We start from the raw sequence: 25,581 nt of genomic DNA, 5'->3' as shown, positions 1-25,581 counted from the left end.
TTGAATCATTATATTAGTAAATTATTCACTTAATTAACTTATTAGGTGCATAATAAAAATAAATAGTAAACAAACAGATGAAGTCAACGAAGTCCAAGCAATTTATAACTTTTCGTAAATTTCTTGCTAGGAAATAAAATAGTCAGTGAATGTCAGATAAAACCAGAAAAAATTGCTTAATATCCTAAAGTAAAACAATAATTAAAACAGCAGTCGTAGGCCGCATTTCACAGTCCCTCTTGTTCAATTATAAAATGTTTAAGTTCCCATTAAAAATAAAAATAAAAAACAAGTAAGGCGGAGCTACAGTATATTATCTACTGTGCATATCCTAGTCTAGAAAAAGTCAGAAAAAATACACTGAAGGTGTGATGTCATCATTTGCACAAAGTGAGATGTGGCCAGTTTGTCGAACCTTACAGAGTAGAAGAGGAGCCATGTACACAGACCTCAGGCTGATAATGCCAATGTGGATGACTGTGGTGCTTTTTAATAAAATTGGTAAGTGTGATTGCTCATTATGTGTACAATGCTATAATAAGAATAACTGTCATAAATACATTTTTATATTATTTTTGTGTTAAGAACCTTTTTAGGGAGATCAGAATTTTCACACCTTAGCCAGTGAAATTCATACATTTAAGGGTGCCTGCAAACTTTAAAATTACATGTTTAAAATTTTAGTAAAGATTAGTTTTTTTTTTATTTATTTATTTATTTTCTTTTTATCCAAAGTTGTTTTTAAATAGCATATTTCACCTTTAAATTTTACTGGAAAACAAACAATTTACATTTATGTGAAACCACACATTTTTCTGTCTATCTGCCAACTCACCTTTAGTCCCTGTCTACTTAAAAAATTAAGTCGATTAAGCAGGTTGCATTTACCTTGCTAATGTCAATAATGTTTAAGGCAAATAATGTCTTATTTGCAACAATTTTAGAGAATTACTCAAAAAAATTCAATTGATTTTTCATGTTTCATTTATGAAACATTTCTATTAGACTCTGTACAGACGTACGATGTCAATCAGCCGAACCCACTGATCACGGCTGATGTTGGTGATAACGTGACTCTGCACTGCTTTAGACTGAAAGAGGAAACTGCTGGAGCCATCGTTTGGTACAAGCAGAAATTAGGACACGAGCTTCGTGTAATGGTCACAGTTCAACAGGAACTCAATTACGAAGATGAGTTCAAATCACCAAGATTCAGCATCGAGAAAGAAAAAGGGAGCTGCCATTTAAAAATTGATCATGTGGAGCCATCGGATGAAGCCATGTATTACTGTGGATTTAGAAAATTTTTAACAACTTTTGGAAAAGGAAGCTTTTTATCTGTGAAAGGTAATGCTGCTTTCTATAAATAAATGATTAAATTATTTGACAGTGGAAATTTGTGCTTAATTATCCTGTTTTTGGTTTGTTGTAATCTTATCTTAAGACAATATACAGTAGATAAATTTGACTAGATTCAACACATTTTCACTTGCCAAGACATTTCCTATTGCAGCGAATTGCTCAAAGTATTAAAGTCTAAGTAGAAAAATAATCAAACTAAGGTCTTATAACCTCTATATTACACTGAACAGGTAAACCAGATGTAGAAGTGTCAGTATCACAGAGCAGTGTGTTGGACTCGGTTCCTGCAGGAGCGTCAGTGACTCTGCAGTGCTCGGTTCTCTCTGAGAGCAGAGCAGCAGAACTCCAAGTGCTCTGGTTCAGAGCTGCTCCACCACAATCCCATCCTCAAATCATTTACACTCATCACAACAGCAGCCATCAGTGTGAGAGCGGCTCTTCTACACACACCTGTGTGTACAACTTCTCCAAGAACATCCTCAGCAATGATACTGGGACTTACTACTGCGCTGTGGCCGCGTGTGGGAGGATAATATTTGGGAACGGGACAGAAGTACAACTTGAGAACATTTCAAAATTTGGTTGGTTAAAAAAGCAATGTATAAATATGATGGGCGTTCAAGTCAAATTGTGACATTTGATTGTGTAGAATAACAGAGCACTATTATTAGAGTAAAAACCTTAATCCCTTTATATAATCCTTTGCTACACTAGTGCACTCCTCATTGTTTCACTAATGCTTTTTATACAATCAAGGTAGAACGTTTTTTCAGATGCCAGAGCCGTGATTATCATAAGCACACCAGAAATGTTGGCCTCTGAGAAACTTAATGGCCAAGTCATGTGTAAATGGCTTGGAGCGAGGTCAGGAATGTACCAGGGATGTTGCAATCACTCACAGCTAAACTCGTTTGTACTGTAATTTGCAGTTACAGTGTTGGTGAATGATTGTGTCTACAGTTGCGACAGATGCCTCTTTTCTGCACGTTGGCAAAAAGTTATCTGGTGATTTTCAAGATTCAGGTTACTCATTGATTGTTCACATGAATGACTGGATCATCATTTAAAGACGTACATCCATCTTTAAAACATGTGCATCATTCTCATCAACATACTGTGCTTGAAATCTTCTGTAAATGCCATTCAATGCCTAAATTCACAGGAAGTTGCGGTTTTACTTGAACACCCATCATATTAAAGTTTATGTATATTTTTATCTATTAATTGTTAACATGATCAGAGGTTCTTCAGGTTCTGAAGGGATCTACCTTGCAGTAGTGGTGGCAGCGTGTGTGGTTATGATCTTCGTGCAAGCTGTTTTTATCTGTAAAATGAAAAACTGTGAAAAATCCAGAGGTGAGTTTGGCACAGAGAGAAGGACAAAAATTATATTATATTATATATAATATATTGTCTTCCCACTTTTCACGTCTTCAAATATTGCATGTATGAATATACATATTGCTTTTTATATAGCGTATGATTGGCTTCCACAATACTGTTTGAGCTCTGTAAATACTGTAGGTTATAACATATATGAAACCAGAGTCTTTAAGATTCATTAATTAATTAAAAATAAAAATGACTCAGATAAACAGTTTCTTATCTATTTTAAATTAAATAATATAAATTAAATAAATAATTATTTTATTTTATAAATGTCATAAAAAATTCCACTGTATGCAAACATATTCATACAGTGGAACCCGACCCACCTTAAAATGATGACGTAGGCAAGATCTAACTACAACTACAAATTCAGTAGAAACACATAAACAAAAAAAAAAAAGGGTTCATTCATATATTGTTTTCTCTTTCTAGTGAGATCTCAACAAGATTCTGTATTGGAGAAAACATCCAATCAAGTAAATAATATTTACTGTAAATGTAATAACAGGTTACTATTTCACTTTTATGATTCAAGCAGCTGAGATGAAAAAATATTTTTGTTTATTCTCACAGGATTGTGGTGTGGTGGAGCTGAATTACGCTGCTTTACATTTCAACAAAAAGAATGCTAAAAGAACGACCAGAAAGAGAGAAGATTGTGTTTATTCTGAAGTGACATCTCGTACCTAGACATTTTTCATGGTTAATTTATTATTTTTTTTCTTCTTTTGTTTCTATACTTTGTAATAGCAAAGTTTATTACACATTTGTTGTCAAGTTTTGGTTTGCTTTTTTTTTTACCTCATAACATTAATGCCAACACAACATTAACACATTAACATTAATTATAAATTATACACTATTAAACTGGTGACAGGATCATGGGCGCCCAAGGCTCACCCATGCCTGCCAGGACCAAAGGCCAATTTGTCCAGTCTGATTCGCCAGAAAAACTAATGCAGCACAAAAAAAGTTAATTCTGACCATAATAGAAAGGTTCCAGAAAACCCGGTGCACCACAGACCCCATGGCTACCTACCCAGCATCCAAAAAAACAAAAAAACAAAAAAACAAAACCAAAAAAAAAACGGCCTTCTTCTGGAATGAAGAAAATACATCACAAAACAAAAAAAACATTGAATGAGAGGTTGTACACACAACTGGACTGGAAGCGTACATCAATACATATAAAATTAGTAGATTTATGCACTTTTTCTCTACTGTGTTTAATTAGTTTTGCTACTATAATAAATTCATTATCTGGCACTGCACCTGTAAAAACAACATATACTGTATATTTTTTTCTGACACAGGGTTTGTATACATTATAATTATTGAGTAATATTCACGTTTCAATGGCTTCATCAAACTAAGTAGCACAGCTTAAGCACTGAATGTGCTGAATCTGCTTTTTACAGTTTTTACATAAAAGCAATAACAACATTTTACCAGAAGGGACAGGCCAAATCACTGTATGTCACGTTAAGCCATAAGCAGAGGTAATGACAATAGTAAAACAGGATTTGTGTAAAAAGAAGAGCACACCCCACCCCTCTTCAGCTAGATTAGACATGATTAATTCCCTTCTGGGAGTATTGGGGTGAAATAGGTTTAATAGGTAAATCTGAACAGCTGAACCATGAACCATGATGAACAGATGAACCAGCTGAACCATGATGTGACTCTAAGGAGCACGTGTTTAGTGCCGTTAGGTATAATATTATTATTTTTTAATGGAAGTCTATTGAAGAGACAGGGTGGTCCTTAAAGGGATAGTTCAGATTTGTAAAAGACTACGTTAACTTAAAATTGAGGTGCATATATAGTCATGTTTAAAAGTTAATACCCCTTTTTTAAAATTCTATGTGTTTTTTGTGTAAACACATAATTTATATCATCTGATCATAGCGGGTTTTAGGATTAGGCAAAAAAAAACCTCAGATGAACAACAATGTATTCTTTTTACCATGTCATTATGTATTTAACAAAAAAGAAGCCAAAAAAACAGGGGGGAAAAGGCCAATACAAACTACCCTTATGATTCATTAGTTTGTAGATCCACTTTTAACAGCAAAACTCGATATAATAATTGACGGTCTATCACATCGTTGAGGAATTTTGACTCATTATTCTTTACAAGATTGCTTCATTTCATTAAGGTTTTTATAAAGGTTTAGATCTGGATTAAACAATTCCACAAGCTTATTTTCTTTTCCAGCCATTCTGACTAAGATTTACTGGTGTGCTTTTACACATGACTGTAAGTACATGAAATTAAATTTTATTAGAATTAATACTGTATAACTCAATGTGGATACAAACTCGATTTAGTTTAATGGGCCGGCAGAAGCCTCATGTGAGTCTCAGCTGAACTTAAAATACATTTTAGCAAAAAACAAAGGTTGGGGAATTTGGCCTGTTTACTTTAATTATACTTTTAAATGACATATTTTACAGTTGGTGTGCGAAAAAAGAACATTTATGACCACCAAGAACTCTTGTAATCTATTTACATGCACCTCAATTTTGATTTAAGGCAAACTATTCCTTTAAGTTAATTACTCTTGGATCAGAGCATTGCATTTGGTAAGTGATACAACTGTGCATGACTAGCAAAAGCACCTCAGTACAGGTAACCCTCCCCTTATAGTGTTAAAAACAACCATATAACTAGTATTTTTGATGAATAGGTTATTATGGGTCCATGTAAAGACAGATAGTTTGGCCAAGATATACAATACCGTATAAAACAAAAAAGTAAAAAAAAAAAAAAAAAACTACCGCCTAATTGGTTGGTTAAAGTTACACATATCTAAAATCCTTGTTTAAAGTATAGTCTGTACAGTGTGAGGGATAAATTCAATAGCAGTACAGTGCATATAATATTCTGACACCCCAGCACAAAGACTGTAAAACATAATGCATGCAAAGGTCATCTAGATAAACCACGAACCATTTTTTTAATGCTCTATATGGATTTTCTATGCAAATGTAAATATCTACCCCCAAAATATTTGTTTGTTTGCTTTTTTATATTCTTATAGTTGTTTTAGTTTTATTACATTTTGTTGAACACAGCCCATGAAAAATGTAAAAGGTTATATTTTTGTTGTGAACACACTTGTGGTAAAAGAAAAGAAAAGAAAACAGAAAAAAAAAACAGTGGTACAAGAATAGAAACATAGCTGAAATGGAAACTGAGGTCATGACTCAAAGCAGCCAATCAGCTGAAATTCTTAAAAACAAAACTGTTGACGCTTTGGCATATGACAACTTCATAGCAACTCAATCACAGAAAACCCAGTCTTACTTTATCTTTGAAGATGACAACACTGTGGATTTTTATCTTATCTCTGAATATAATACGTAAGTTTAAATAGGTTTAAAACTAAATAAATTATAGTTATTGAAATTATTATTATTATTATTATTATTATTATTATTATTATTTTATTTTTCCTAACTCCAGCCCAGTCTGTGGATTCTTCCAGACCATCATTTCTCTCAGTGAAGTCTGGAGAAAGTGTTATTCTTCACTGTCCATTCAGCAATATTCATAGGGTTGAAAGTGTGGTCTGGTACAAACAAATATTTGGAGAGATGCCTCAAAAAGTCGGAGAAAAAATGCCGTATGAAGATATCAAAGTTTACCCCATGTTCATAACATCAGGGTTTAAAATAGAGAAGACTGATAACAGCATTTCTCTAATAATTCCACACGTAAAAAAAGAGCATGGAGGATTTTACTATTGTGGGAATTGTTACCTGGACAATGTTACATTATCCAGTGGAACATTACTGGATGTAACAGGTAAATAACTACAGTACATTATACTGTTTTTCAGTACACACTGTAGATTTTTGTTGTTGTTGAAAATTATATGCCTAATTTACATCATAAATAATAAGTTACTGCATTTCAGAAAGGTTTAGAATTGTATTATTATTATTATTATTATTATTATTAGTAGTAGTAGTAGTAGTAGTATACTGCTGTATCCCGTATACAGGGTCGCGGGGGCCTGGAGCCTATCCCAGGAGACTTACAGTACTGTAGAGCATGACACAGGGTACACACTGGACGATATGCCAAATTATCACACATGCACATGCACTCATTCACACAAAATGGGCAATTCAGGAACACCAATTAGCCTTATCTCAATGTTTTTGGACTGTGGGAGGAAACCAGTGAACCGGAGGAAACCCATCAAACACGGGGAGAACTTGCAAACTCCATGAACACAGACCATGAGGGGGGAATCAAACAGGGGCCCTAGAGATGTATGGCGAGAAGGTTAACCACTACTCACATTTATTTATTTATTTATTTATTTATTTATTTATTTATTTATTTATTTAATATGGCCTTGATCAGCAATAGGCAGCTTTACAGATATTCAAATAATGATATTCAAATGCTTTTCACTTCTAAGCAGTTTTCTATGTATACCATTGCATTTTACTGTGATATAACTATAAGTATATCTTATCTATATTTTAATTGCAAACAAACAAACAAACAATAAATAAAAAAAATTAATATATAACCAGGTTTTGTATGCTAAAACAATGAAGAATATTGTCCTTTAAAATAACTTTTTTTCATTTACTTATTTAAAAAAAAATAATTTTGTATGCGTCAGAATTGAGAATTTAAAAAAAAGTTATTAAAATGGACAGTGTGCTAATAGTACAATACATTGAGACTTTACTGTACATACTACACACAATATTTTTCATTGTTTTAGTTGAACATTAAAAAGTCATTCTGTTACGTGTGTTACTGTACTTTCAGTTTTAGAACGTAATGTTTTCTTCATTTACTGGTAAATGTATTTAAAAACAGCTGAGATCTCATACTCTCTATATTACATTGAACAGGTGATGGAGATGTAGAAGTGTCAGTATCACAGAGCAGTGTGTTGGACTCGGTTCCTGCAGGAGCGTCAGTGACTCTGCAGTGCTCGGTTCTCTCTAAGAGCAGAGCAGCAGAACTCCAAGTGCTCTGGTTCAGAGCTGCTCCACCACAATCCCATCCTCAAATCATTTACACTCATCACAACAGCAGCCATCAGTGTGAGAGCCGGTCTTCTACACACACCTGTGTGTACAACTTCTCCAAGAACATCCTCAGCCTCAATGATACTGGGACTTACTACTGCGCTGTGGTACTGTGTGGAAAGATCATTTTTGGGAACGGAACACGAGTACAACTGGAGAGCATTCAAGAAGCTGGTAAGTAAGCAATGTATAAATATTAGTTGAGTTTCATCAACATAATAATCGTCAGCAACAACAAAAGCAAAAAAAAAACATAATGCTTTTTTACGTTTTATTTTTTCAAATGTTAACATGATCATAATGATGTTCCTCAGGTCCTGAAGTGTTCTACCTCACAGTAGTGGTGACAGTGTGTGCAGCAGTGATTTTTGTTCAAGCAGTTATAATCTGTAAAATTAGAAACAGTGAACAATCCAGAGGTGAGTTTGTAATATACAAGAAAACAAAACAAAATAAAAAACAAACAAAACAAAACAAAATTAAAGAATTCCAAATATTATTTGTAAATAATAAAACAAAAATTATTATGTCTATAAAAATATGTTTATGAACATGTGTATGAAAATAAAACATGAAATTATTTCTTAGGAATGACGTATTGTTTCATATCTTATGTAAATTTAGTTTTAAGTAGACGATATTCATTTGTGGTGGAAAATGTGGAATTGTGAAGTGCTATACAAAAATCTTTTATATAAAAAGTCTGAAAAAAATTATATATTTATATTATAATATTTATAATATTAACCTTACAGTATGCAAAAAAGTATTTCGTGAAGTTTTGTCGGTTTTTTGTCAGCATTCTTGAGAATATATCACAGTGTTTCTGGCAACACTTTCTTCTTTTAAATTCATGCAAAACCTAGATGCCTTTATTATTATTATTATTATTATTATGACTATTACTATTACTATTATTACTAAAAAATAATGAAAAAAATCACTTTATAAAAAAAGTATCCTTTCAAATTTTGATACAGTATGTTGAGGGGTTCTTAACCTAGTTCCAGTAAAATCTAACCAATTTAATTCTTCTTAGTTGTTTTCTTTGCTGCTTGATGCAATAATTCGACCCTCCCGAAATGACAAATGTGTTTATTTATTCATATTTTATGTTAATTCTTTCCACAGTAAGAACTAAACAAGATTCAGTAGTAGTGAAAACACCCAATCAGGTAAATAACCTTAAACCGCATGCACATGCACATGAACAAAACTACCAGATTTGACCTTCATGATTCACAGCCTTGATCTAAAATAAATAAATCTTTCTTTGTTGCTTGTCACAGGGTTGTGATGCAGAGGGGCTGAATTACGCTGCTTTACATTTTAATAAAAGAAATACCAAAAAAGTGATAAGAGAAAAGCCTGAAAATTGTGTTTATACTGAAGTTGAATTTGGTACCTAGATATTTCTATTTTGAATAGGTTCCTTTTTAAATTAGTTTTGTCAAAAAGATCTACTTTGCAAAAATAAAGTTTTTTATAAACTGTAGTCAGTTTCTTCATGTGCAATCATGGATGACAGTGATAGAGATATGCGAGCAAAAATCAAATATTTATTAAATTATGTCTGTATATATAATTATGACCCTGAATACAGGATAAATCGGTATAGAAGATAAGTGAGTGAATGAGTGAGTGTATATTAATCTATGTGATTGTTTCTACCTGTGTGATGTTGTGCACAGGCACTTTACATTTTCTTCATGTTGGCCACTTTTTTATTTTTTTATTTTTTTTAATACTTTGGGATATTTTCCAATGTCCACAACTGTGCCCACCATTAAGTTTTATGCTGTTATTTTTAGATGTTCAAATGAACATGTCTAAGGGAAAAACAAAAAACAAAATAAGTAATCAAAAAATCATCTGCATACCTGTATGTGGCTAACTTGTGTTATGTTGTATGAAAAATTCATTATTTTTATGCACAGTATACATGTATATTTTGTAGATTTACATATGTTCTAAATAATTTATTTAATTTAATTAATTTTAATTAATTTTAAAATGAATAAAAACAAAAAACAAATGTTTGGTCTTTTTTGTGCAAACTGTATGAACATTTTTGGGTTAAAACCTCTCTGAGTGAACTATTGTGGCTCAGAACAAATAGGACTAAATTTGTTTTGGACTTTTAACAAATCTCTCATTTACTCAGTAAAACCTTCTGTGCTGAGTCCAACTGCAGCTGTATAAACACTGTTTCAACACTGGTAAATTTTGCTGTGTAGAGGTCCATTGTTTCATGGTAGATGATGAGACAAATGTTCTGTTTTTATAGGTGCAGGTGTGATTTTGAACAGGTTTGCATGTTTAAAAGTACAATCTCCACTGAGTTAAGATAAGCATATGGGGTGGATTCCAGTTGGCATGAAGTTCTCTGCAAAGTATACTGCATAGGCTATGTGAAAGTGAAATTTCTACAGGAGCAGCAACAGGTATCCGAGGTACTTATGTTGCCATGGTAACTTATGGAGGAAGTGACATCTGCTCTGTCAATGTTCCAGGGTGTTTTAATTGCTGAAATTTTGTCAAGGGTAATTCACATGGCACTTAAAAATCAGAGCACCTTAGCCATTATATTGTAGCGTTTTACTGCCGGAAAGGATATTGGAGAGACGAGTGAGCTTACTTGCTGCCCAGTGCAATGGCTGGGAGTACTTTATTTTACACACAGCAGGTATAGCATGAGCAGCACATTCACACGAGACCCACATCCAATTTAGCCCACATTTAACAGGTCACACACACACAACATGGCCGAAGCCACTACCCCAAACACCCTTCCCCAACAAGGTAAACACATAGTAATCCCCGCAAGGCATGCTGGTCATCAGCCGCCGCCCCGCCCACGCCACACTGCCCCCACCCGAGCTGTGACTGTCCCCGGTCACCATGACAAGGCGTGAAGGCAGTCGACGCTGGCGTTGGAAACGCCGGAGTCCTTTGGCGGGGGAGGGGTGAGCGTAATCATTGTCCTGAAGCGGTCCGGCCTCCACGGAGTTCGATGTTTCGCCAGCGTGCGGCTGGTAAGGCGCAAGACGGTCCTGGTGGAGCACAACTCGTGCCCGCCCCACCAACCGCACCAGGAAGATGACATTGGAGAGCCAAGCAATTACCATACAGGGCCCCACCCAGTGGAACATAAGCTTGGCTGAAAGCCCCGTCTTCCTTACGGAGGAACACACCCATACCTGCTCTCCCGTAGGGTTAGGGTTAGGGTTAGGGTTTGCTCACAGGTTACCACGCAGAGCAAAATCTCGCCCCCAGCTGTGAGTGTCCACGCCCATAGGCTCCATAGGTATGGTGATCCTGCTTGGCGATGAGCGGATCACGGTCCAGCTGAAGCGACTATGGGTGACGCAGTAACTCGGCTGCACGCTGGCTCGGACGGCTGATCACCGCTGGAGAGCCTGGAGGACTGCACAGGGAGAATGTTCGGAGTCAAGGGTTCTACGTCACCACGGCGCTCCACTCGCTTGCAGTACTGATCACGCGCTTTGCTGCTCGGCCGTCGGGGTAAAGCGCCGGCGTTAGTGTGTAGGTTTTCCGCTCGGCCTGCTACCCAGGTGTGTGCTACTAACCTGTCAGGCTGTGGTTTGGGTTTTAGCATCCTGGCTACCCCGAAGTTACCACGCAGAGTTCCGTTAGCCAAATTCAGCACTGCACCCCATCTCTCCAAAATGTTCAACCACAAAATGCAGTCCTCCTCGACATTCTCCACAAAGAACTTGTGTGAATGAGTTCACTTACCTATTTGGACTCTCACCGTACCTTCACGTAGCCCCCAGTAACGGTGCGGATGTTGAAGGCGGGATCAGGCAGTCTGCAAACGCTCCCGCTTTGCCCCAGTAATCCACAGCGCAGCAGCGCAACAGTGGAGCCGGTGTCCACGAGCGAGCGTAGTAAGACGCCGTCCAGCACACAGTCGACATAAATCCCAGCGCGATGTCCTACACGTCCTGACAGGAAATTGAATTCACCAGCTGGGGGAGCAAGAACAGTTGTGGGAGGGGCCATTATGGGCTCATCGCGCTCAGCCTCGCACAGCGCCTCAGAAGGGGAAGCTGGTGCTGCTAACCTGATGTGCTCGCTGAGCTGCGGCGGTCGGAGTCCCCGGACAAATGCGCGACGTGCTAGCTCTTCCCGCTTGTCGTGCTCGAACTCCAGATAGCCCCCTCGCAGACCGCCAGCTCCTCGCACGGTGCCTCGTTATGGTCACCCGCACCGAACTGGAAGTGGAGCGACTCCGGCGCACATTCAACAGGTCTCTCACACACACACACAACATGGCTGAAGCCACTACCCCAAACACCCTTTCCCAACAGGGTGAACACATAGTAACCCCCGCAAGGCATGCTGGCCGTCACCCGCCGCCCCGCCCACGCCACAATATGTTTTGCTGTTTTTTAATAAACATATATAGGGTTTAGGATCATGCAGTCTAGAGTGACATAATTTTTTTTCAGCACAAAATAGGCAACATGATGAACTGATTTTTTTATTTATTTTAACCAACTTCCTCAAACATGACTGAGCAAAAAATTGAAAATTGGGTTGTTTCTATGGTTGTTTTTTAATCGTCATTGACCTATGTTGAATTGCCGGCACGTATCTGTTCCACTTAGGTTTTAAGATGTTCCCTGCACATGGAATGAAGAGTGGGATAAGGAGCACCCCGTAAAGTACACTGTGTAATGGACAGTAATATGAATTGTAGTCCATGGAGGCCATGTTTGTAGGCTACAAGGCATTCTGGGAACAGGCGTTTAAAGCCAAATCCAGCCCTGGAAAGATGTCATGAAACTCCTACTTATATCTCTTTTCTTTTTTATATTCTGTTAGTGGGTTAAATATAATATGTCTGTTTTATATTCATAATATTTTTTTAAATATTACTGTTAATGTCCTAAAACAGGATACAGGACACAACACACTCTGGAGTCCTAATCCAGAAGAGTCGAAAACATATTTACATTCAGGAGTGTGTTATTACAATAAAGTTGATTTTATCTTATTTATGACATAATAATAATAATAATAATAATAATAATAATAATAATAATAATAATAATAAATCATTTGGCAAACAGTTTCATTTGAAACTAATTTCTGCTGAAGTTTAAATTTAACAAGGGTGAAAATATGCTGGATTTTTATTTATTATTTAACTTTTTACTCTTATTTCCATAAAGTCCATAGATGCAATAATAATATACTGTAGTTTTTGGTTGTTTGTTTCATCATGAGTGTTAATTGTTCATAATGGTTACAATTTGCACATTTCAGAAAATAATATTTTTTATAAACTTCTGTACAGAACATTTATGTTTCATGAACCATACAATTTTATTTCACACCAGAGTACACGCAAATCTCTGATAAATCAGTTTTCCTTTTTAAAGGTCTGGCTTTCCTTCTGGCGAATTCCAAACCTGCATAATTCAGTGTTTCAGCATCGTATTGCTGGAAATAAAAATAAAAATAAAAATAAAAGCGTATATTATAATATGTATAAGATATTAAGACCATGAAACATAGCAGGGTATAAGTTTAACAGTATGTTAATTATATACATGAAAAGTGAACAGTGATCAGTATAGAGACTCATGCATGACTAAAGTACCCGCATGACTAAATTTACAGAAAATAAAGAATTTCAGTATTTAAGAGTATAAAATACATATTAAAAGAGATTTTCTTGCACACATACCTGCCTCACTCCTGGAGAATCTTCTATAGAAATGTTTACAATTATTATACAAAGTTACTTATTCAGACAGTTTAAAAGAACAAATTGAACGGAAGTATTTTAAAGAATTATATGATCACAAAACACTTACTGGTATTACATTTTCTTCTCCTCAGTATGAGATAAGTGAGACAGAAAATCAAAAGCACACACGAGCCCAAAGCCATCCCCAAACCGATCACTGTCAAATCTATAAATATAATTATTTTTGAGAATGCTATTTTTTCATACAATTTATAAAATTACATAATTTAATATGCACATTTTAATATAAATTTAAATTATTACTTAACATTTTACTACAGGACACCTTACCTATTTTCTCTTGTGTGATCAAGTAAGTGTTGTTTCCATGCAGTGTTGGTTCACACATTGCTGAATTATGACACAGATATGGTTTAAATGTTTCTGCTGAAATAATATTATGCCCATCAATATATATTTTTTATAACTCTATTTCTATATTATACAGTATCTCTGAGGTCAGTATTATTAAACCCCTGGCTATAATAGCCCTTTTTATTACAGTTTTTTTTTTTTCAAGTCAAAAGTCAATTTTATTTTTAATCACATTTAAAAATACTTTTAACACAACTTAGTGGAGCAAAGTGATGTACAATCTTAAAATAGCTGCAGACATAGCAACATCAGATGTCAAATTGCTGGAAAAAAAAAAAATTAAAGTGTACATTATAACATGTATAACATATTAAGAACATATTTAACATAGCAGGGTATAAGTGTGGCAGTATATTAATTATATACATGATCAGTATAAAAACAGACAAAAATAGGAAAATAAAGTGAGATAAAATCCAAATACAGTACTATACAACAATAAAACCCCCACCCTCATTGTATAAAATTAAAAATAAAACAGTAAAACAATAAATAAAAGTAAATAAAAATAAATAAAGACAAGGGAACATTACTCTGTATTAAAAACCAATGTATATAATAAATGTCTTAAGGTGAGATTTAAAAAAAGGTAGAGAGCAGCTTACTCCAAAGTTTAGGGGCCGCTACTGACAAGGTCCATGCCCTGACTCTTCATTTATTATCATATTCATAGTATTATTCATGGTTTTGTGGCCCATTAATAATACTTTAAATTTGACCCTGAACTACACATGGAGCCAGTGTAAGGACGCAAAGACAGGAGTAATGGAGTTTATACACCGAATATTTTTTTACTTATTCCTGAATCCAGTCCAGGCTAATTGTGATAAAAAAACAAAATATTACTATATAAAACCAGCTGCATAATCAAAAGTAATGGAAATCCTACCTTTAATTTTTAAATAAGTCCCATCTCCAAACAGTGTGTACGGTGATCTCTGTGCACAGTAGTACATGGCTTCATCAGACTGACGGGTTTTTAAAATTGTTGTATTGAAACAGTTGCCATATGATTCTATTTGGAAACCAGAGTTTTGGGATTCTTTGACAAATGTTTCTTCACCGCTTTTATATACCATAAGCATGGTCTCAGGCTTGTGTCTCGCTGGTTGCTTAAACCAGACAATTATTCCAGTAGTCTGTTTGGAAACACAGCAACGAAGAGTAGCAGGTTCTCCGATACCCACACGGAGCTCTTTATCAGGCTGATAAATTGGTGAATCTGTTACGGATTGTACAGTAACTCCCCCAGCTGGAACTGTATCTTTAAATAAATGCAAGAATTGAATAAACAATATAATAAAAAGTATCATTACATAAAAATATATATTAAAGATAAAATTACAGTCAAATTTAGCATATGTTAATATCAGTTCTTCTATGTGCAATGACGTAAAAAAAAATAGAACAACATGTGAATAAACAACATGTAAATAATTTGTTTAAATTACTTACATATGGTGCTGAAGACCAAACTCGAAATCAAGAAAGCAAACATTTTTAGTATTATTCTTTTTTTATTCTACAGTTTCCGTGTCCCATTTATCAACAGGACATGAATGCATTTGGAGCAGTGTTTGAATGTTTGCTTATTTTGTACAGAAGCAGGTCTGTATACAGTACGTGCCCCAGAATATGACGTGACCTACATGTGCCTCACAGTTTTTTCCATATTTGTGTTTCAGTGTTATCACGTATTATGGCAAAGATGAATTGACAGAATGGAAATGTGGTTTAAGTGTTCACTGAACTCTGATTAATGATTATTTAAATTGCTCTGATTATTCAAATGAAGTCTCTAAAATATCATGGCCACAGTAACGTTTATCTGGGACAATGTAATACATCAGAAGTTTGGCCTTTGACAGGTGCTAGTATTACTGAAGCTCTGACTGTAAGAGAGAGCCAGATGAAGCATTGCTCTATCAATCATCTGTGTGCAGTGATGTATATAATAATGCATAAAGTAAACACATTTAGCAAAATTTTTTTTTGCAAACTAATTCATAGCTCATTTCCTGTGGTGCACAGAGGCAAAGTTGTAAACAGAAAACTGCTTACTATTTTCTACATTTTATATGTTACTGTTCCCTTTCAAAAGCTACACTCCATGCTGCGTGACAGCGCTATGGGAAACGATTCCTCGTGACCGGTTGTGAAGCACGTGTGTGCCAAATATTTTGGCATGTATAAGCTCAAGCAGGTGACGTCAACCGATGAGGTGCACCTGGAGGTTATAAATAGGCATGAACCGGAAACACCCTCAGATCATTTTCTCTTCAGGATCCATGTTGTGTGTGTGCGTGTGTGCAAGCATTTTTTTAACAGAAAGCGAAAATAGAAAGTGTCTTACTACTCACCAGAAAGATGGCAGAGTTAGACACGAGTCCGTCCCTCCGTGCAGAAGAATATCTCGCTAAGGGCGATCTCCACGTCTTCTGTGTGTTTGGGGGATGAGCACGCTATCCTCGGGCTTCAGGGAGCAGGTAAGTATTGCGATTTTCTCCCTATTAAAGTCCCTCGCGGTCAAGTTCGCTGTTTTAAAGCGAAACCGCAACCAGCAGCGCATTTCTGGCGTGCAAATCTGGCGGAGGCGCACGAGACAGAATTTTCCTTTTTTCATGCTTTCTCGCCAGATCATGAGTCTTATACCTTCCACTTCTCCAGCGCGCTTCGTCGCTTATTGTGGAGGGGGGAAGAACTTTCTCTCTCACTTCCGCGGAGATGGAAACTATCACTTTAAAGCGCTCCTTTAGTGATGAGCCAGTGTGTTCTTTCGATTTGCCGTAAAAATAAATAAATTAAATAAATCCCCCAAACACGCAAGGTCAGCCGACAGGTGCCTGTTGGGTGGCCGAAGGAGGGGCCTCAATGATGGCCCCTCCCCCTCCTGGCGACCTCCATGAGTTAACTCTTTCATGGAATAAGCCATATTTATCCTGTTTTTGTGCTATTGACATTTGATTTGTTTCAATGCCATGGATGAAAGCGCGGTGCTTTATGATGATGTCCCAGATCAAAGAGACGCTCACGGGATATCTCTCTCCTAGGAGCTCATCCTCTTGGGAAAAATCCACACTCCCCACCAAGCGTGTAGACTAACATCTCTGTTGATGGGAGAAGATTTTTCAGGCAGCGGGTCAGCCTGGTGCAGCCCTGCACACAATGGCTTTGCAGGCATACCAGCCTGACCTACTGAGAGCTGCACCTTTTAGAAAGGCTGGCAGCGGGGAACCTCCTGCCAGCTATGTCTCTTTAGGTTCGAAGCAATGAAGAGTACCAGCATCCTTAGGAGGCCGTGGTTCAATCTCCGCCACCACTGGTGTTTCGGAGAGCAGCGGTCTCCAGTGAATCGTTAGGTGTTCGGTCCCTTCCTTCTATGTTCAGGATGGCAAACACCTAACACACCCATCTGGCCCATTTAGGGGAACCTACTGCCAGCTATGTCTCCTTAAGCACGAAGTACTCTGGAAAACCCTTATCTTCAGGACAAAGTGTTAGGTGCTTGGTTCCTCCTGCCGTGTTTCCGGACACCGAACACCTAACAGCCACCACCATCACCACCCCTCTGTCAGTGTCAACACGTCGCCCTAGCTCACCTCACTTCTTAGGGTGGAGCCCTAACACCACAAAGCGTTCTCCTTCCTACACGAGGTATGAAGATGAGTGTCATGTGGAATCCGAGCAAAATGCGGGCACAGCTGTCTTCTGCGCGCGCCAAATTCATTATAGCATACTCTAAAGGAGTATAATCATTTACATTCTAGGACATGGCGAAACATGCAGACCCAGTCCACTGCCAAACCGTTTCAGTGCTGAAGCTTCTGCAAGAAAGTTGACCTCGGGATTTTGCCCAAGTACACTCAGAACATACGTAGCCGCTTCTCGCCTACGTCCTGACTGATGGGGCTGGTGGAAAGCACCCCTTAGTGTGCTTAGGCTTTGCCAACTGGCTAGAAAAAGCTGTTCTGCATTCTTACCCAACTATCTTCCACAGTTAAAGCCTTCTGTCCTCCGCGTTAGCCCCGGAGCAGTAAGAATCGCTGTGCCCAACTCATGCTCTTCAATTTACAGTGCACCTCCGCATTATCCAGGGCCGTAAATTAGAGCAGGGTTTCATACGTCTTGGGGCCGCGGCCGAAGAGCAGCCGCCATTGGACGAGTTGGGTTAGAGATGCTAGTGCCCTATCCTAGGAGGACAGGACAAATTCTGTTCCTCAGGATCTTTTACATTCCAGGAAATAAAACATGTAGACCCAGTCCATGGCCAAACTGTTTCAGTGCTGGAAGTTTCTGCAAAAAAAAAAAAAAGCCGTTCTGCATTCTTACCCAACTATCTCCCAGATAGTTACACTATCTGTGTAACTAAAGACACGCGTCCTCCGCCGTTAGCTCCGGAGCAGTATGTCCTTATTCGCTGTGTCCAGCTCATGCTCTTCAATTTACAGCGCACCTCTGCATTAAGTTATGGCCGTAAATTAGAGCAGGGTTTCATATGTTCTGGGGCTGCGGCCCAAGGACGGCCACCATTAGACGAGTCGAGTTGAAGATGCTAGTGCTCTAGCCTATAGTGATTAGGGCTGTTCGACCAGGAAGCTTGCCTCATCTATTGCTTCGGCAAGAGGGGCTTCCAAGCATGGCATGCGGCAGGCTGCCTTTCCGCAAGACATTGGTCGGGCTTCATAGGGGGATGCCAGGCTCGCGGGTCGTCGAGTCAGCATCCCAGGATTATGTCTAGGACTCCTTGGGGGTACTGTGCGCACATTACACAACCCTGGGGGTCCAAACACTTGCAGTGCGACAGCGTGGGTATTCTCGTTCCCATGGCGCTGTCGCGCGGCATTGAGTGTAGCTTTTGAAAGGGAACGTCTCGGGTTAATTTGCTGTAACCCTGTTCGCTGAAAAAGCGGGAACGAGATGCTGTGCTCCAATGCCGCACTGCATGCGTGACTGGACATCCTTCAGACAAAATTAACCTGAGGGTGTTTCCGGTCCATGCCTATTTATAACCTCCAGGTGCACCTCATCGGTTGACGTCACCTGTCTGAGGTTATACTGCCAAAATATTTGGCGTGTTTGACACACACTTGCTTTACAACCGGTCACAAGGAATCGTTTTCCATGGCGCTGTCGTGCAGCATCTCGTTCCCGCTTTTTCAGGGAACAGGGTTACAGCAAACTAACCCGAGACGTTTTTATACAATGATTCTGCAGAGAGTGTTCAAACCTAACCTGGACATGTGATGAAATTTCTCATAAATAAAGGTGTAGAGGTAGTTCGGTCGTTCCCGTGAACATTCAGTGATCAACAAATAACTCATTGCGAGAGAGATGGATCTGTCTGTGGGGAGTGTACACACCCTCATTTACCAACACCACTTGCACATTACAGGAACTCAACTGGAAGTTATTGCGACATAACTTGTACAGTCCTGACATCACTTTTGACATAAACATTTTAACAGGAACGAAGGAATTCCTGGGAGGCCAGCAATTTAGATAAAAAGCGTGCAGGCTCATCATGGCTTTGGCCTTTCGAGAAAACTTTCTACTTGATGTTACCGAAGCACTAGTTAAACATTTGGATAAGACCATTATTGTAGTAGAGGATTATAATTATAATATTAAGTTTTTACCCTCTTAATTACTTTTTGTTATTATGCATAATTAAAAGTCCTGTTTTCACTTCACACCTCTCCTTGTATATATTTGTTATATTTAAAGTTTTGTTTGTTTAAACTATTGTTTCTTTTAGAAGCCAGTGTGTAAAGCCCTTTGATTTATTCTAATCTAGCCATAGTGTTAAGCTCTATAACCTTTAATTTTAGTGATGTATGTGGTGTAGTGTACATAAATATTTTTAATTTCATTGAGTTTACATGTTTCTACAGTAGGGGTTATTAGTTTGGTCCATGAAGTGGTCTGTAGACCTGAATACTGTGTTTAATCAGTTAATCAATTCATTACTTGTACACAGCAGCTGTATGAACCACATATGAAAATCTCTCCGAGGGGTGAATAGTTTGGTTTAATGTGAGTGCTGTACCAAAAGTAATTCAAAAGCAAGCATACATGTTTGATTAACTGACATAGATAGGTCATTCAAATTGCATATGCTTATAGACATTTTTTTTAGCTAAGGTTACTACTCAACATGGTCTCAATCACAAGAAATGCATATCCTACCATCATCAAACTCAACTCTCTTATCGTCTTTGGAAACAAGGTAGATGTAGCAACTGGCAGCAGGTTGAGAGCACAATCCTAGAGTCTGTCTAGAAGAAGTTTGGTGACACAATACTTGCATGTGCTAGATGATGGTGCTGTGTAAGCAAAGTCTCTGTTTTCTTTGCTTAAAGGCTTCCTATTTCAGTGGAAAGGCAATGGAACTGACCAGCTGACTAAACACTGATCTCCCAACAAGTAGCACAAATACTATTTTAAATTGTCTTAACAAAAGTAATTACTATTTTTGATATCTGGTTTGATACAGCACATTAATGAAACATTGTTGACAAAAAATGGGTCTCCTCTTCTATTCCAGTTAAGGAGTTCCAAGTAAAACCTTCTGAGCACGCACATTAACTTGGACAGACCACAAACATCGTCCCTATATATATTTATATTGTCTCAGGAAGCTGAAACACTCGGACATCAACAGACATCTCCAGTATTAGAAAAGAAGTGCATGTAGTAGGAACAAGTGTCTCTGCATTCTAACCACAGTCTTTTCTGTCTCCTAGCATATAATAAGAGTACTGCAGCATGTGACCCAAAACCAAGTGACACTGTAACAACAGGGTGTATCAACCAGCATATTTATTTATTTGTTTATTTATTTATTTATTTATTTGTTATTTGTGAAATATATAAAAAAAATACTGGACTGTACAATAAATAAAACAAATATTGATGCATTTTCTGGAAAGGATTGCTCAATGTTTTTAAAAACTTTACTTTTACCAAAATTAAATATATATATATATATATAAAAATACGTGTTCATTTTGAAAATGCACCAGTTAGATAACATATATTTTGTTTATTTAAAAATGTTCAAGATACAGTTTAGGATTTTTCTTAAATGATGATGATGATTATTATTATTATTATTATTATTATCACTACTAGTAGTAGTAGTATTGTTTTGATTAAATTGTTCATGAACCTATTTATTATGTCTTCAGCAAAGGTCATACAGAGGATTTAACAAATCACCACAAAGTGCAATAATTGTAGTTATCTCAAAAAGTAGAGTTTTACAAGTTTTTTATGAGTCAAAGGTAATTATAATCAGTGTTGGGGAGCATTCATTTTTAAAGCAGGTAATTAAATTACAAAATTACTGTCATTAAAAAGTAATCAGTTACTTTACAACATTAATTTCTGATAAAAGTAACTAGTTACAGTACTTTACCATTGCATTAAATGAAAACTTCTTTGAGATTCCTCATGCCTGGTGTTTGTTTACCATCATCACTCATAGGTTATCAGGGGCGGGGCTTGTAGGACAACTTTCACACCTACACACCCACCTACACACCCACCCACACACGCACACACACACACATACACACCCACGCGCGCACGCACACACACACACACACACACACACACACACACACACACACACACACAAAGGGAATTACTGCTGTGTGTCTCACGGATTACATAAATTGTCTGAATAATGAATTCCATTTTTTAAAATATAATTAAATAACTGAGTATGTAATGCGTTAGATTACTCGTTACATCAAAAAAGTAAACCAAGTACTCCTTGTAATGTGTTATAATCAACACTGATTATAAGGCAGTTACTGTAAACAAAAAGAATATAAACATTTTACATATTTACAATATCTTATGTTCTTATCTTTGTTATTGCCTTTCACATATACAAAAGTTGTTTCTAAGAATACATTCAACTGTAAAAAAAAATCATTTAACGTTAGCAAAAAAATTATAGCTTAAAATAGTATGAAGTAGTTACCAAAATATTTTTACTGTTATAGATTATTTTTCACTTTTACAGTAAGTCACAGTAGAGTACACACAAACATCTGATCGAGTTTTCCTTTTTTCAGCTGTAGCTTTCTTCTCGGAGAAATACAAAGCTGCATAATTTAATGTTTCAGCTTCAGAGTCCTTAAAAATGCACAAGAATACAAAGTTAAAGATATAACCATACAATATAGGAAACTTCATTATACTCAAAAACTACACAGTTAGTTTGCATAGTAAAAAAAAAAAAAAAAAACAATTGTTGAAAAAATCTGATCAAACTAACTCTATAACTCTATAAATTACACCTAGAATATTATAAGCAAAATTTTAATAGCAGGAAAAACAGTGAATAGTGTGTAAATGATATATATATATAGTACAATTAATTATATATAACGTTTACAGTAATATAATGATTCATATATATTTATTTACCTACTTAAGTAATTTTTACACACATACCTGCCTTGTCCCAGGAGATTGTACCATAGAAGGATTTACTATTAATACAGAAACATACATATTTTTTTTTTAATCAAACAAATTAACTGACATAAATGAGAATTATTATCTAATGAAAAAAAGCACTTACATTTATAACATTTCCTCAGTATTAAATAAATCAGACATAATATCAGAAGTGTACACAAGCCCAAAGCCGTCCCCAAACCGAGCACTGTCGAATGTAGGATTGGTCAAATTAGGCTACATGCATTAAGCATGATGAATAAATAATATATGATTCTATATATTATAATACTATAATACAATATATCAATACTTACCAGTTTTCACATGTGTGTTGAAGTCGGTGCTGTTCCTATGTGCTGATGGTTCACACACCACTGAATTATCATACAAGGGTGGATTAGATGTTTCTGATATAATAGTAACATGCTCACCTACAGACATTCATCAAAATACATGAAACTGTATGACAGTGTTTTTAAGCAAACAAACGTAATTTAAGAAAAACTTTTTGGGGGGCCAGGTTAAACACACTAATGTAATAAATGTGTAAAAAAAACATTTTACTACAAATAACAGTAGCTTTATTAGTTCACACTTTAAATCCTACCTTTGATTTTTAAATAAGTTCCTTCTGCAAACACAATGTTAGGGTATGTCAGTGCACAGTAATACATGGCTTCATCAGACTCACTGACATTTGAAATTATCATATTAAAGCAGTTTGAATATTTTTTTGTCTGGAAGCGAGGATTTAGAAATTCAATAGAAAACGTATCTCCAGCATATTTAAAGAGTTTGACTATCATCTCAGGCTGTTTTCCAATTGGTTGCTTAAACAAAGCTATCATCCCAACTACTTTTTCTAAAACGCAACACCGCAGAGTCGGAGAGTCTCCAATATCCACACTGATCTCTTTATTAGGCTGATAAATTAGTGACTCTGTGAAGGATTGTGCAGTAACCCAGCGTCTACTAGGTTGGGCTGTATCTAGAAAAAAAATACAAATGCATTAAATAGTTAAAGAATTCAATGGAAAAAGTTATATATTCAAAGTGTTAAACACTCTATTAAAGAAATAGTGTTGGAGTTCCCTCTATAAACAATTTACACAAAGTACAATAGCAATAAAACCTCATGTAATATATAAAACTAGATGTGAATAAGATTTCTCATATTACTTACACATGATGCAAAAGATCAAAATAAAAATCCAGAACCAAGTCATTTTTCATTTCTTAGGAATACTACTGTGTTTGTATTTTAAATGCACAGAATATAAAAGCATGTTTTATGGTATGAAGTTATACTTATACTCTGGGGGTTTGTACTGAACACGCCCCACAATATGACGTGATTGGTTGTAATAAAAAAAAGACATGATAAGGAGGCATATGGTATTCTGATCTGCCTACATCAAAACCACACATTTCCACATTTGGGTTTTGGTGTTGTACAGATCATGACATCACTGCTATGGCAGAAAGGAAAATGTGGTTTACTTTTACACTTATGTGTGCCTACACTAACACCTTATTGTTGTTTATTGTAATTGATCTCTTGTACATGTAAATAAAGCAAGTGCACACTTGCTCTGCTACACCATTTGGTCATCATTCTAAAATGTTGGGGTATCAGTGTCACGTAGTAATAATAATAATAATAAGAAGAAGAAGAAGAAGAAGAAGTCAAGGTGTCAACAGGAGATTTCTGAAAATTAATAAATAAATTGTCATGACCAAAAGTCATAGTATATATATATATATATATATATATATATATATATATATTCAATTCAATTCAATTCAATTTTATTTATATAGCGCTTTTAACAATGGTCATTGTCCCAAAGCAGCTTCACAAAAAAAAAATTAAAGATTTTTTTTTTTTTAAGAAAAGAAAATATTTGGAAGTGTGTATGTGTGAGAAAAATGTGTCTAGATAATAATTAAATGAATGAATGATGAATAAAATGTCTCTGATGAGCAAGCCAAGGGTGACGGCGACAGTGGCAAGGAAAAACTCCCTGAGATGGCAATAGGAAGAAACCTTGAGAGGAACCAGACTCAACAGGGAACCCACCCTCATCTGGGTGATAACAGATAGAAATAACATCAAGTGTGTTGTGCAGGTGAAAGTTCAATATATCAGAAGTTGTGTAGATTCAGTTCAGTAGTAGGTGCAGAGGGCAGATGGGGTCAGGATCACTGGAAGCACAGGAGCAGGATGTGTAGCTCCAGCCATCATAAAGCAGAATCTAGCTGGAGCAGGTCCTTCTCAAGATGCCTTAGAAACCTCGCAGGGTTGGCCTTTGTCTACTGAAGCTGGCACAATCTCCAGATGTCTCAGGATGGGTAGAAAAATACAGAAAAGATGGAGAGAATTAGCGTAGTTGCCATTCAGGATAGGTGTACTGGAGTATGAGGTTATGGGATGAGTTACGCGTATGCCAGATTAAAGAGATGCGTCTTGAGTCTACTTTTGAATTGGTAAACCGTGTCTGCTCCCCGAACAGTGTCTGGAAGGCTATTCCAAAGCTTTGGAGCCAAATATGAAAATGCCCTGCCCCCTTTTGTAGATTCTAAAATTCTGGGAATTACCAGAAGTCCGGAGTTTTGTGATCTTAAGGGACGTGGTGGATTATACCGTATCAGAAGACTGGTTAGGTATGATATATATATATATATATATATATATATATATATATATATATATATATATATATATATATATATAAATATATATGCCATCTCTTCAGGAATGAAAATACACTAAATGACGTCATTGCATAATTTACATAATGTTATGTAAATACAAATGACTTTTTTCAGTCAAATATCCTGCTTTTTATATATAAATTTTTTTATTTATTTTATTTATTTATTTTTAATTAAAGCATTTAAAATAAATAAAAAAATTGTGCAGTGATTTATTTCAGTCAAAGAACATGTTACTTTTTTATGCAGTTCATCAGAACAGAACATTTTACATTTACATCCCGCTTACAAGCCATGACAGGAGCGGCTAGCGCGCATTTATTTGCAGTAAAGATGCAGAGGTGTGAACATCTCCTGCTGTGACTGCAGCTGGAAGGGACTGGGCCGCATAGGAATGCTTTGTGATGGGGAGGAGGCCG

General features: G+C 36.4%; 1 protein-coding gene across 1 annotated transcript in view; it reads left to right on the top strand.

Annotated features, from left to right (window-relative positions):
* The first annotated feature begins 434 nt into the window (after window positions 1–434).
* The window catches only part of LOC128531700 (uncharacterized), a 72,181-nt gene continuing 47,034 nt past the window's right edge, over window positions 435–25,581 (top strand). The window contains exons 1-3 of the mRNA XM_053505788.1: window positions 435–501; window positions 1,006–1,347; window positions 7,636–7,974. Of these exons, the coding sequence (XP_053361763.1) occupies window positions 438–501; window positions 1,006–1,347; window positions 7,636–7,974 (745 nt within the window). The 5' untranslated portion in view covers window positions 435–437. The remainder of the gene's footprint in view (window positions 502–1,005; window positions 1,348–7,635; window positions 7,975–25,581) is intronic.

This window comes from Clarias gariepinus, chromosome 10 (assembly GCF_024256425.1).
Source record: "Clarias gariepinus isolate MV-2021 ecotype Netherlands chromosome 10, CGAR_prim_01v2, whole genome shotgun sequence".
Classification (NCBI taxonomy): domain Eukaryota; kingdom Metazoa; phylum Chordata; class Actinopteri; order Siluriformes; family Clariidae; genus Clarias; species Clarias gariepinus.
This window is presented reverse-complemented; position numbering and strand designations above follow the sequence as displayed.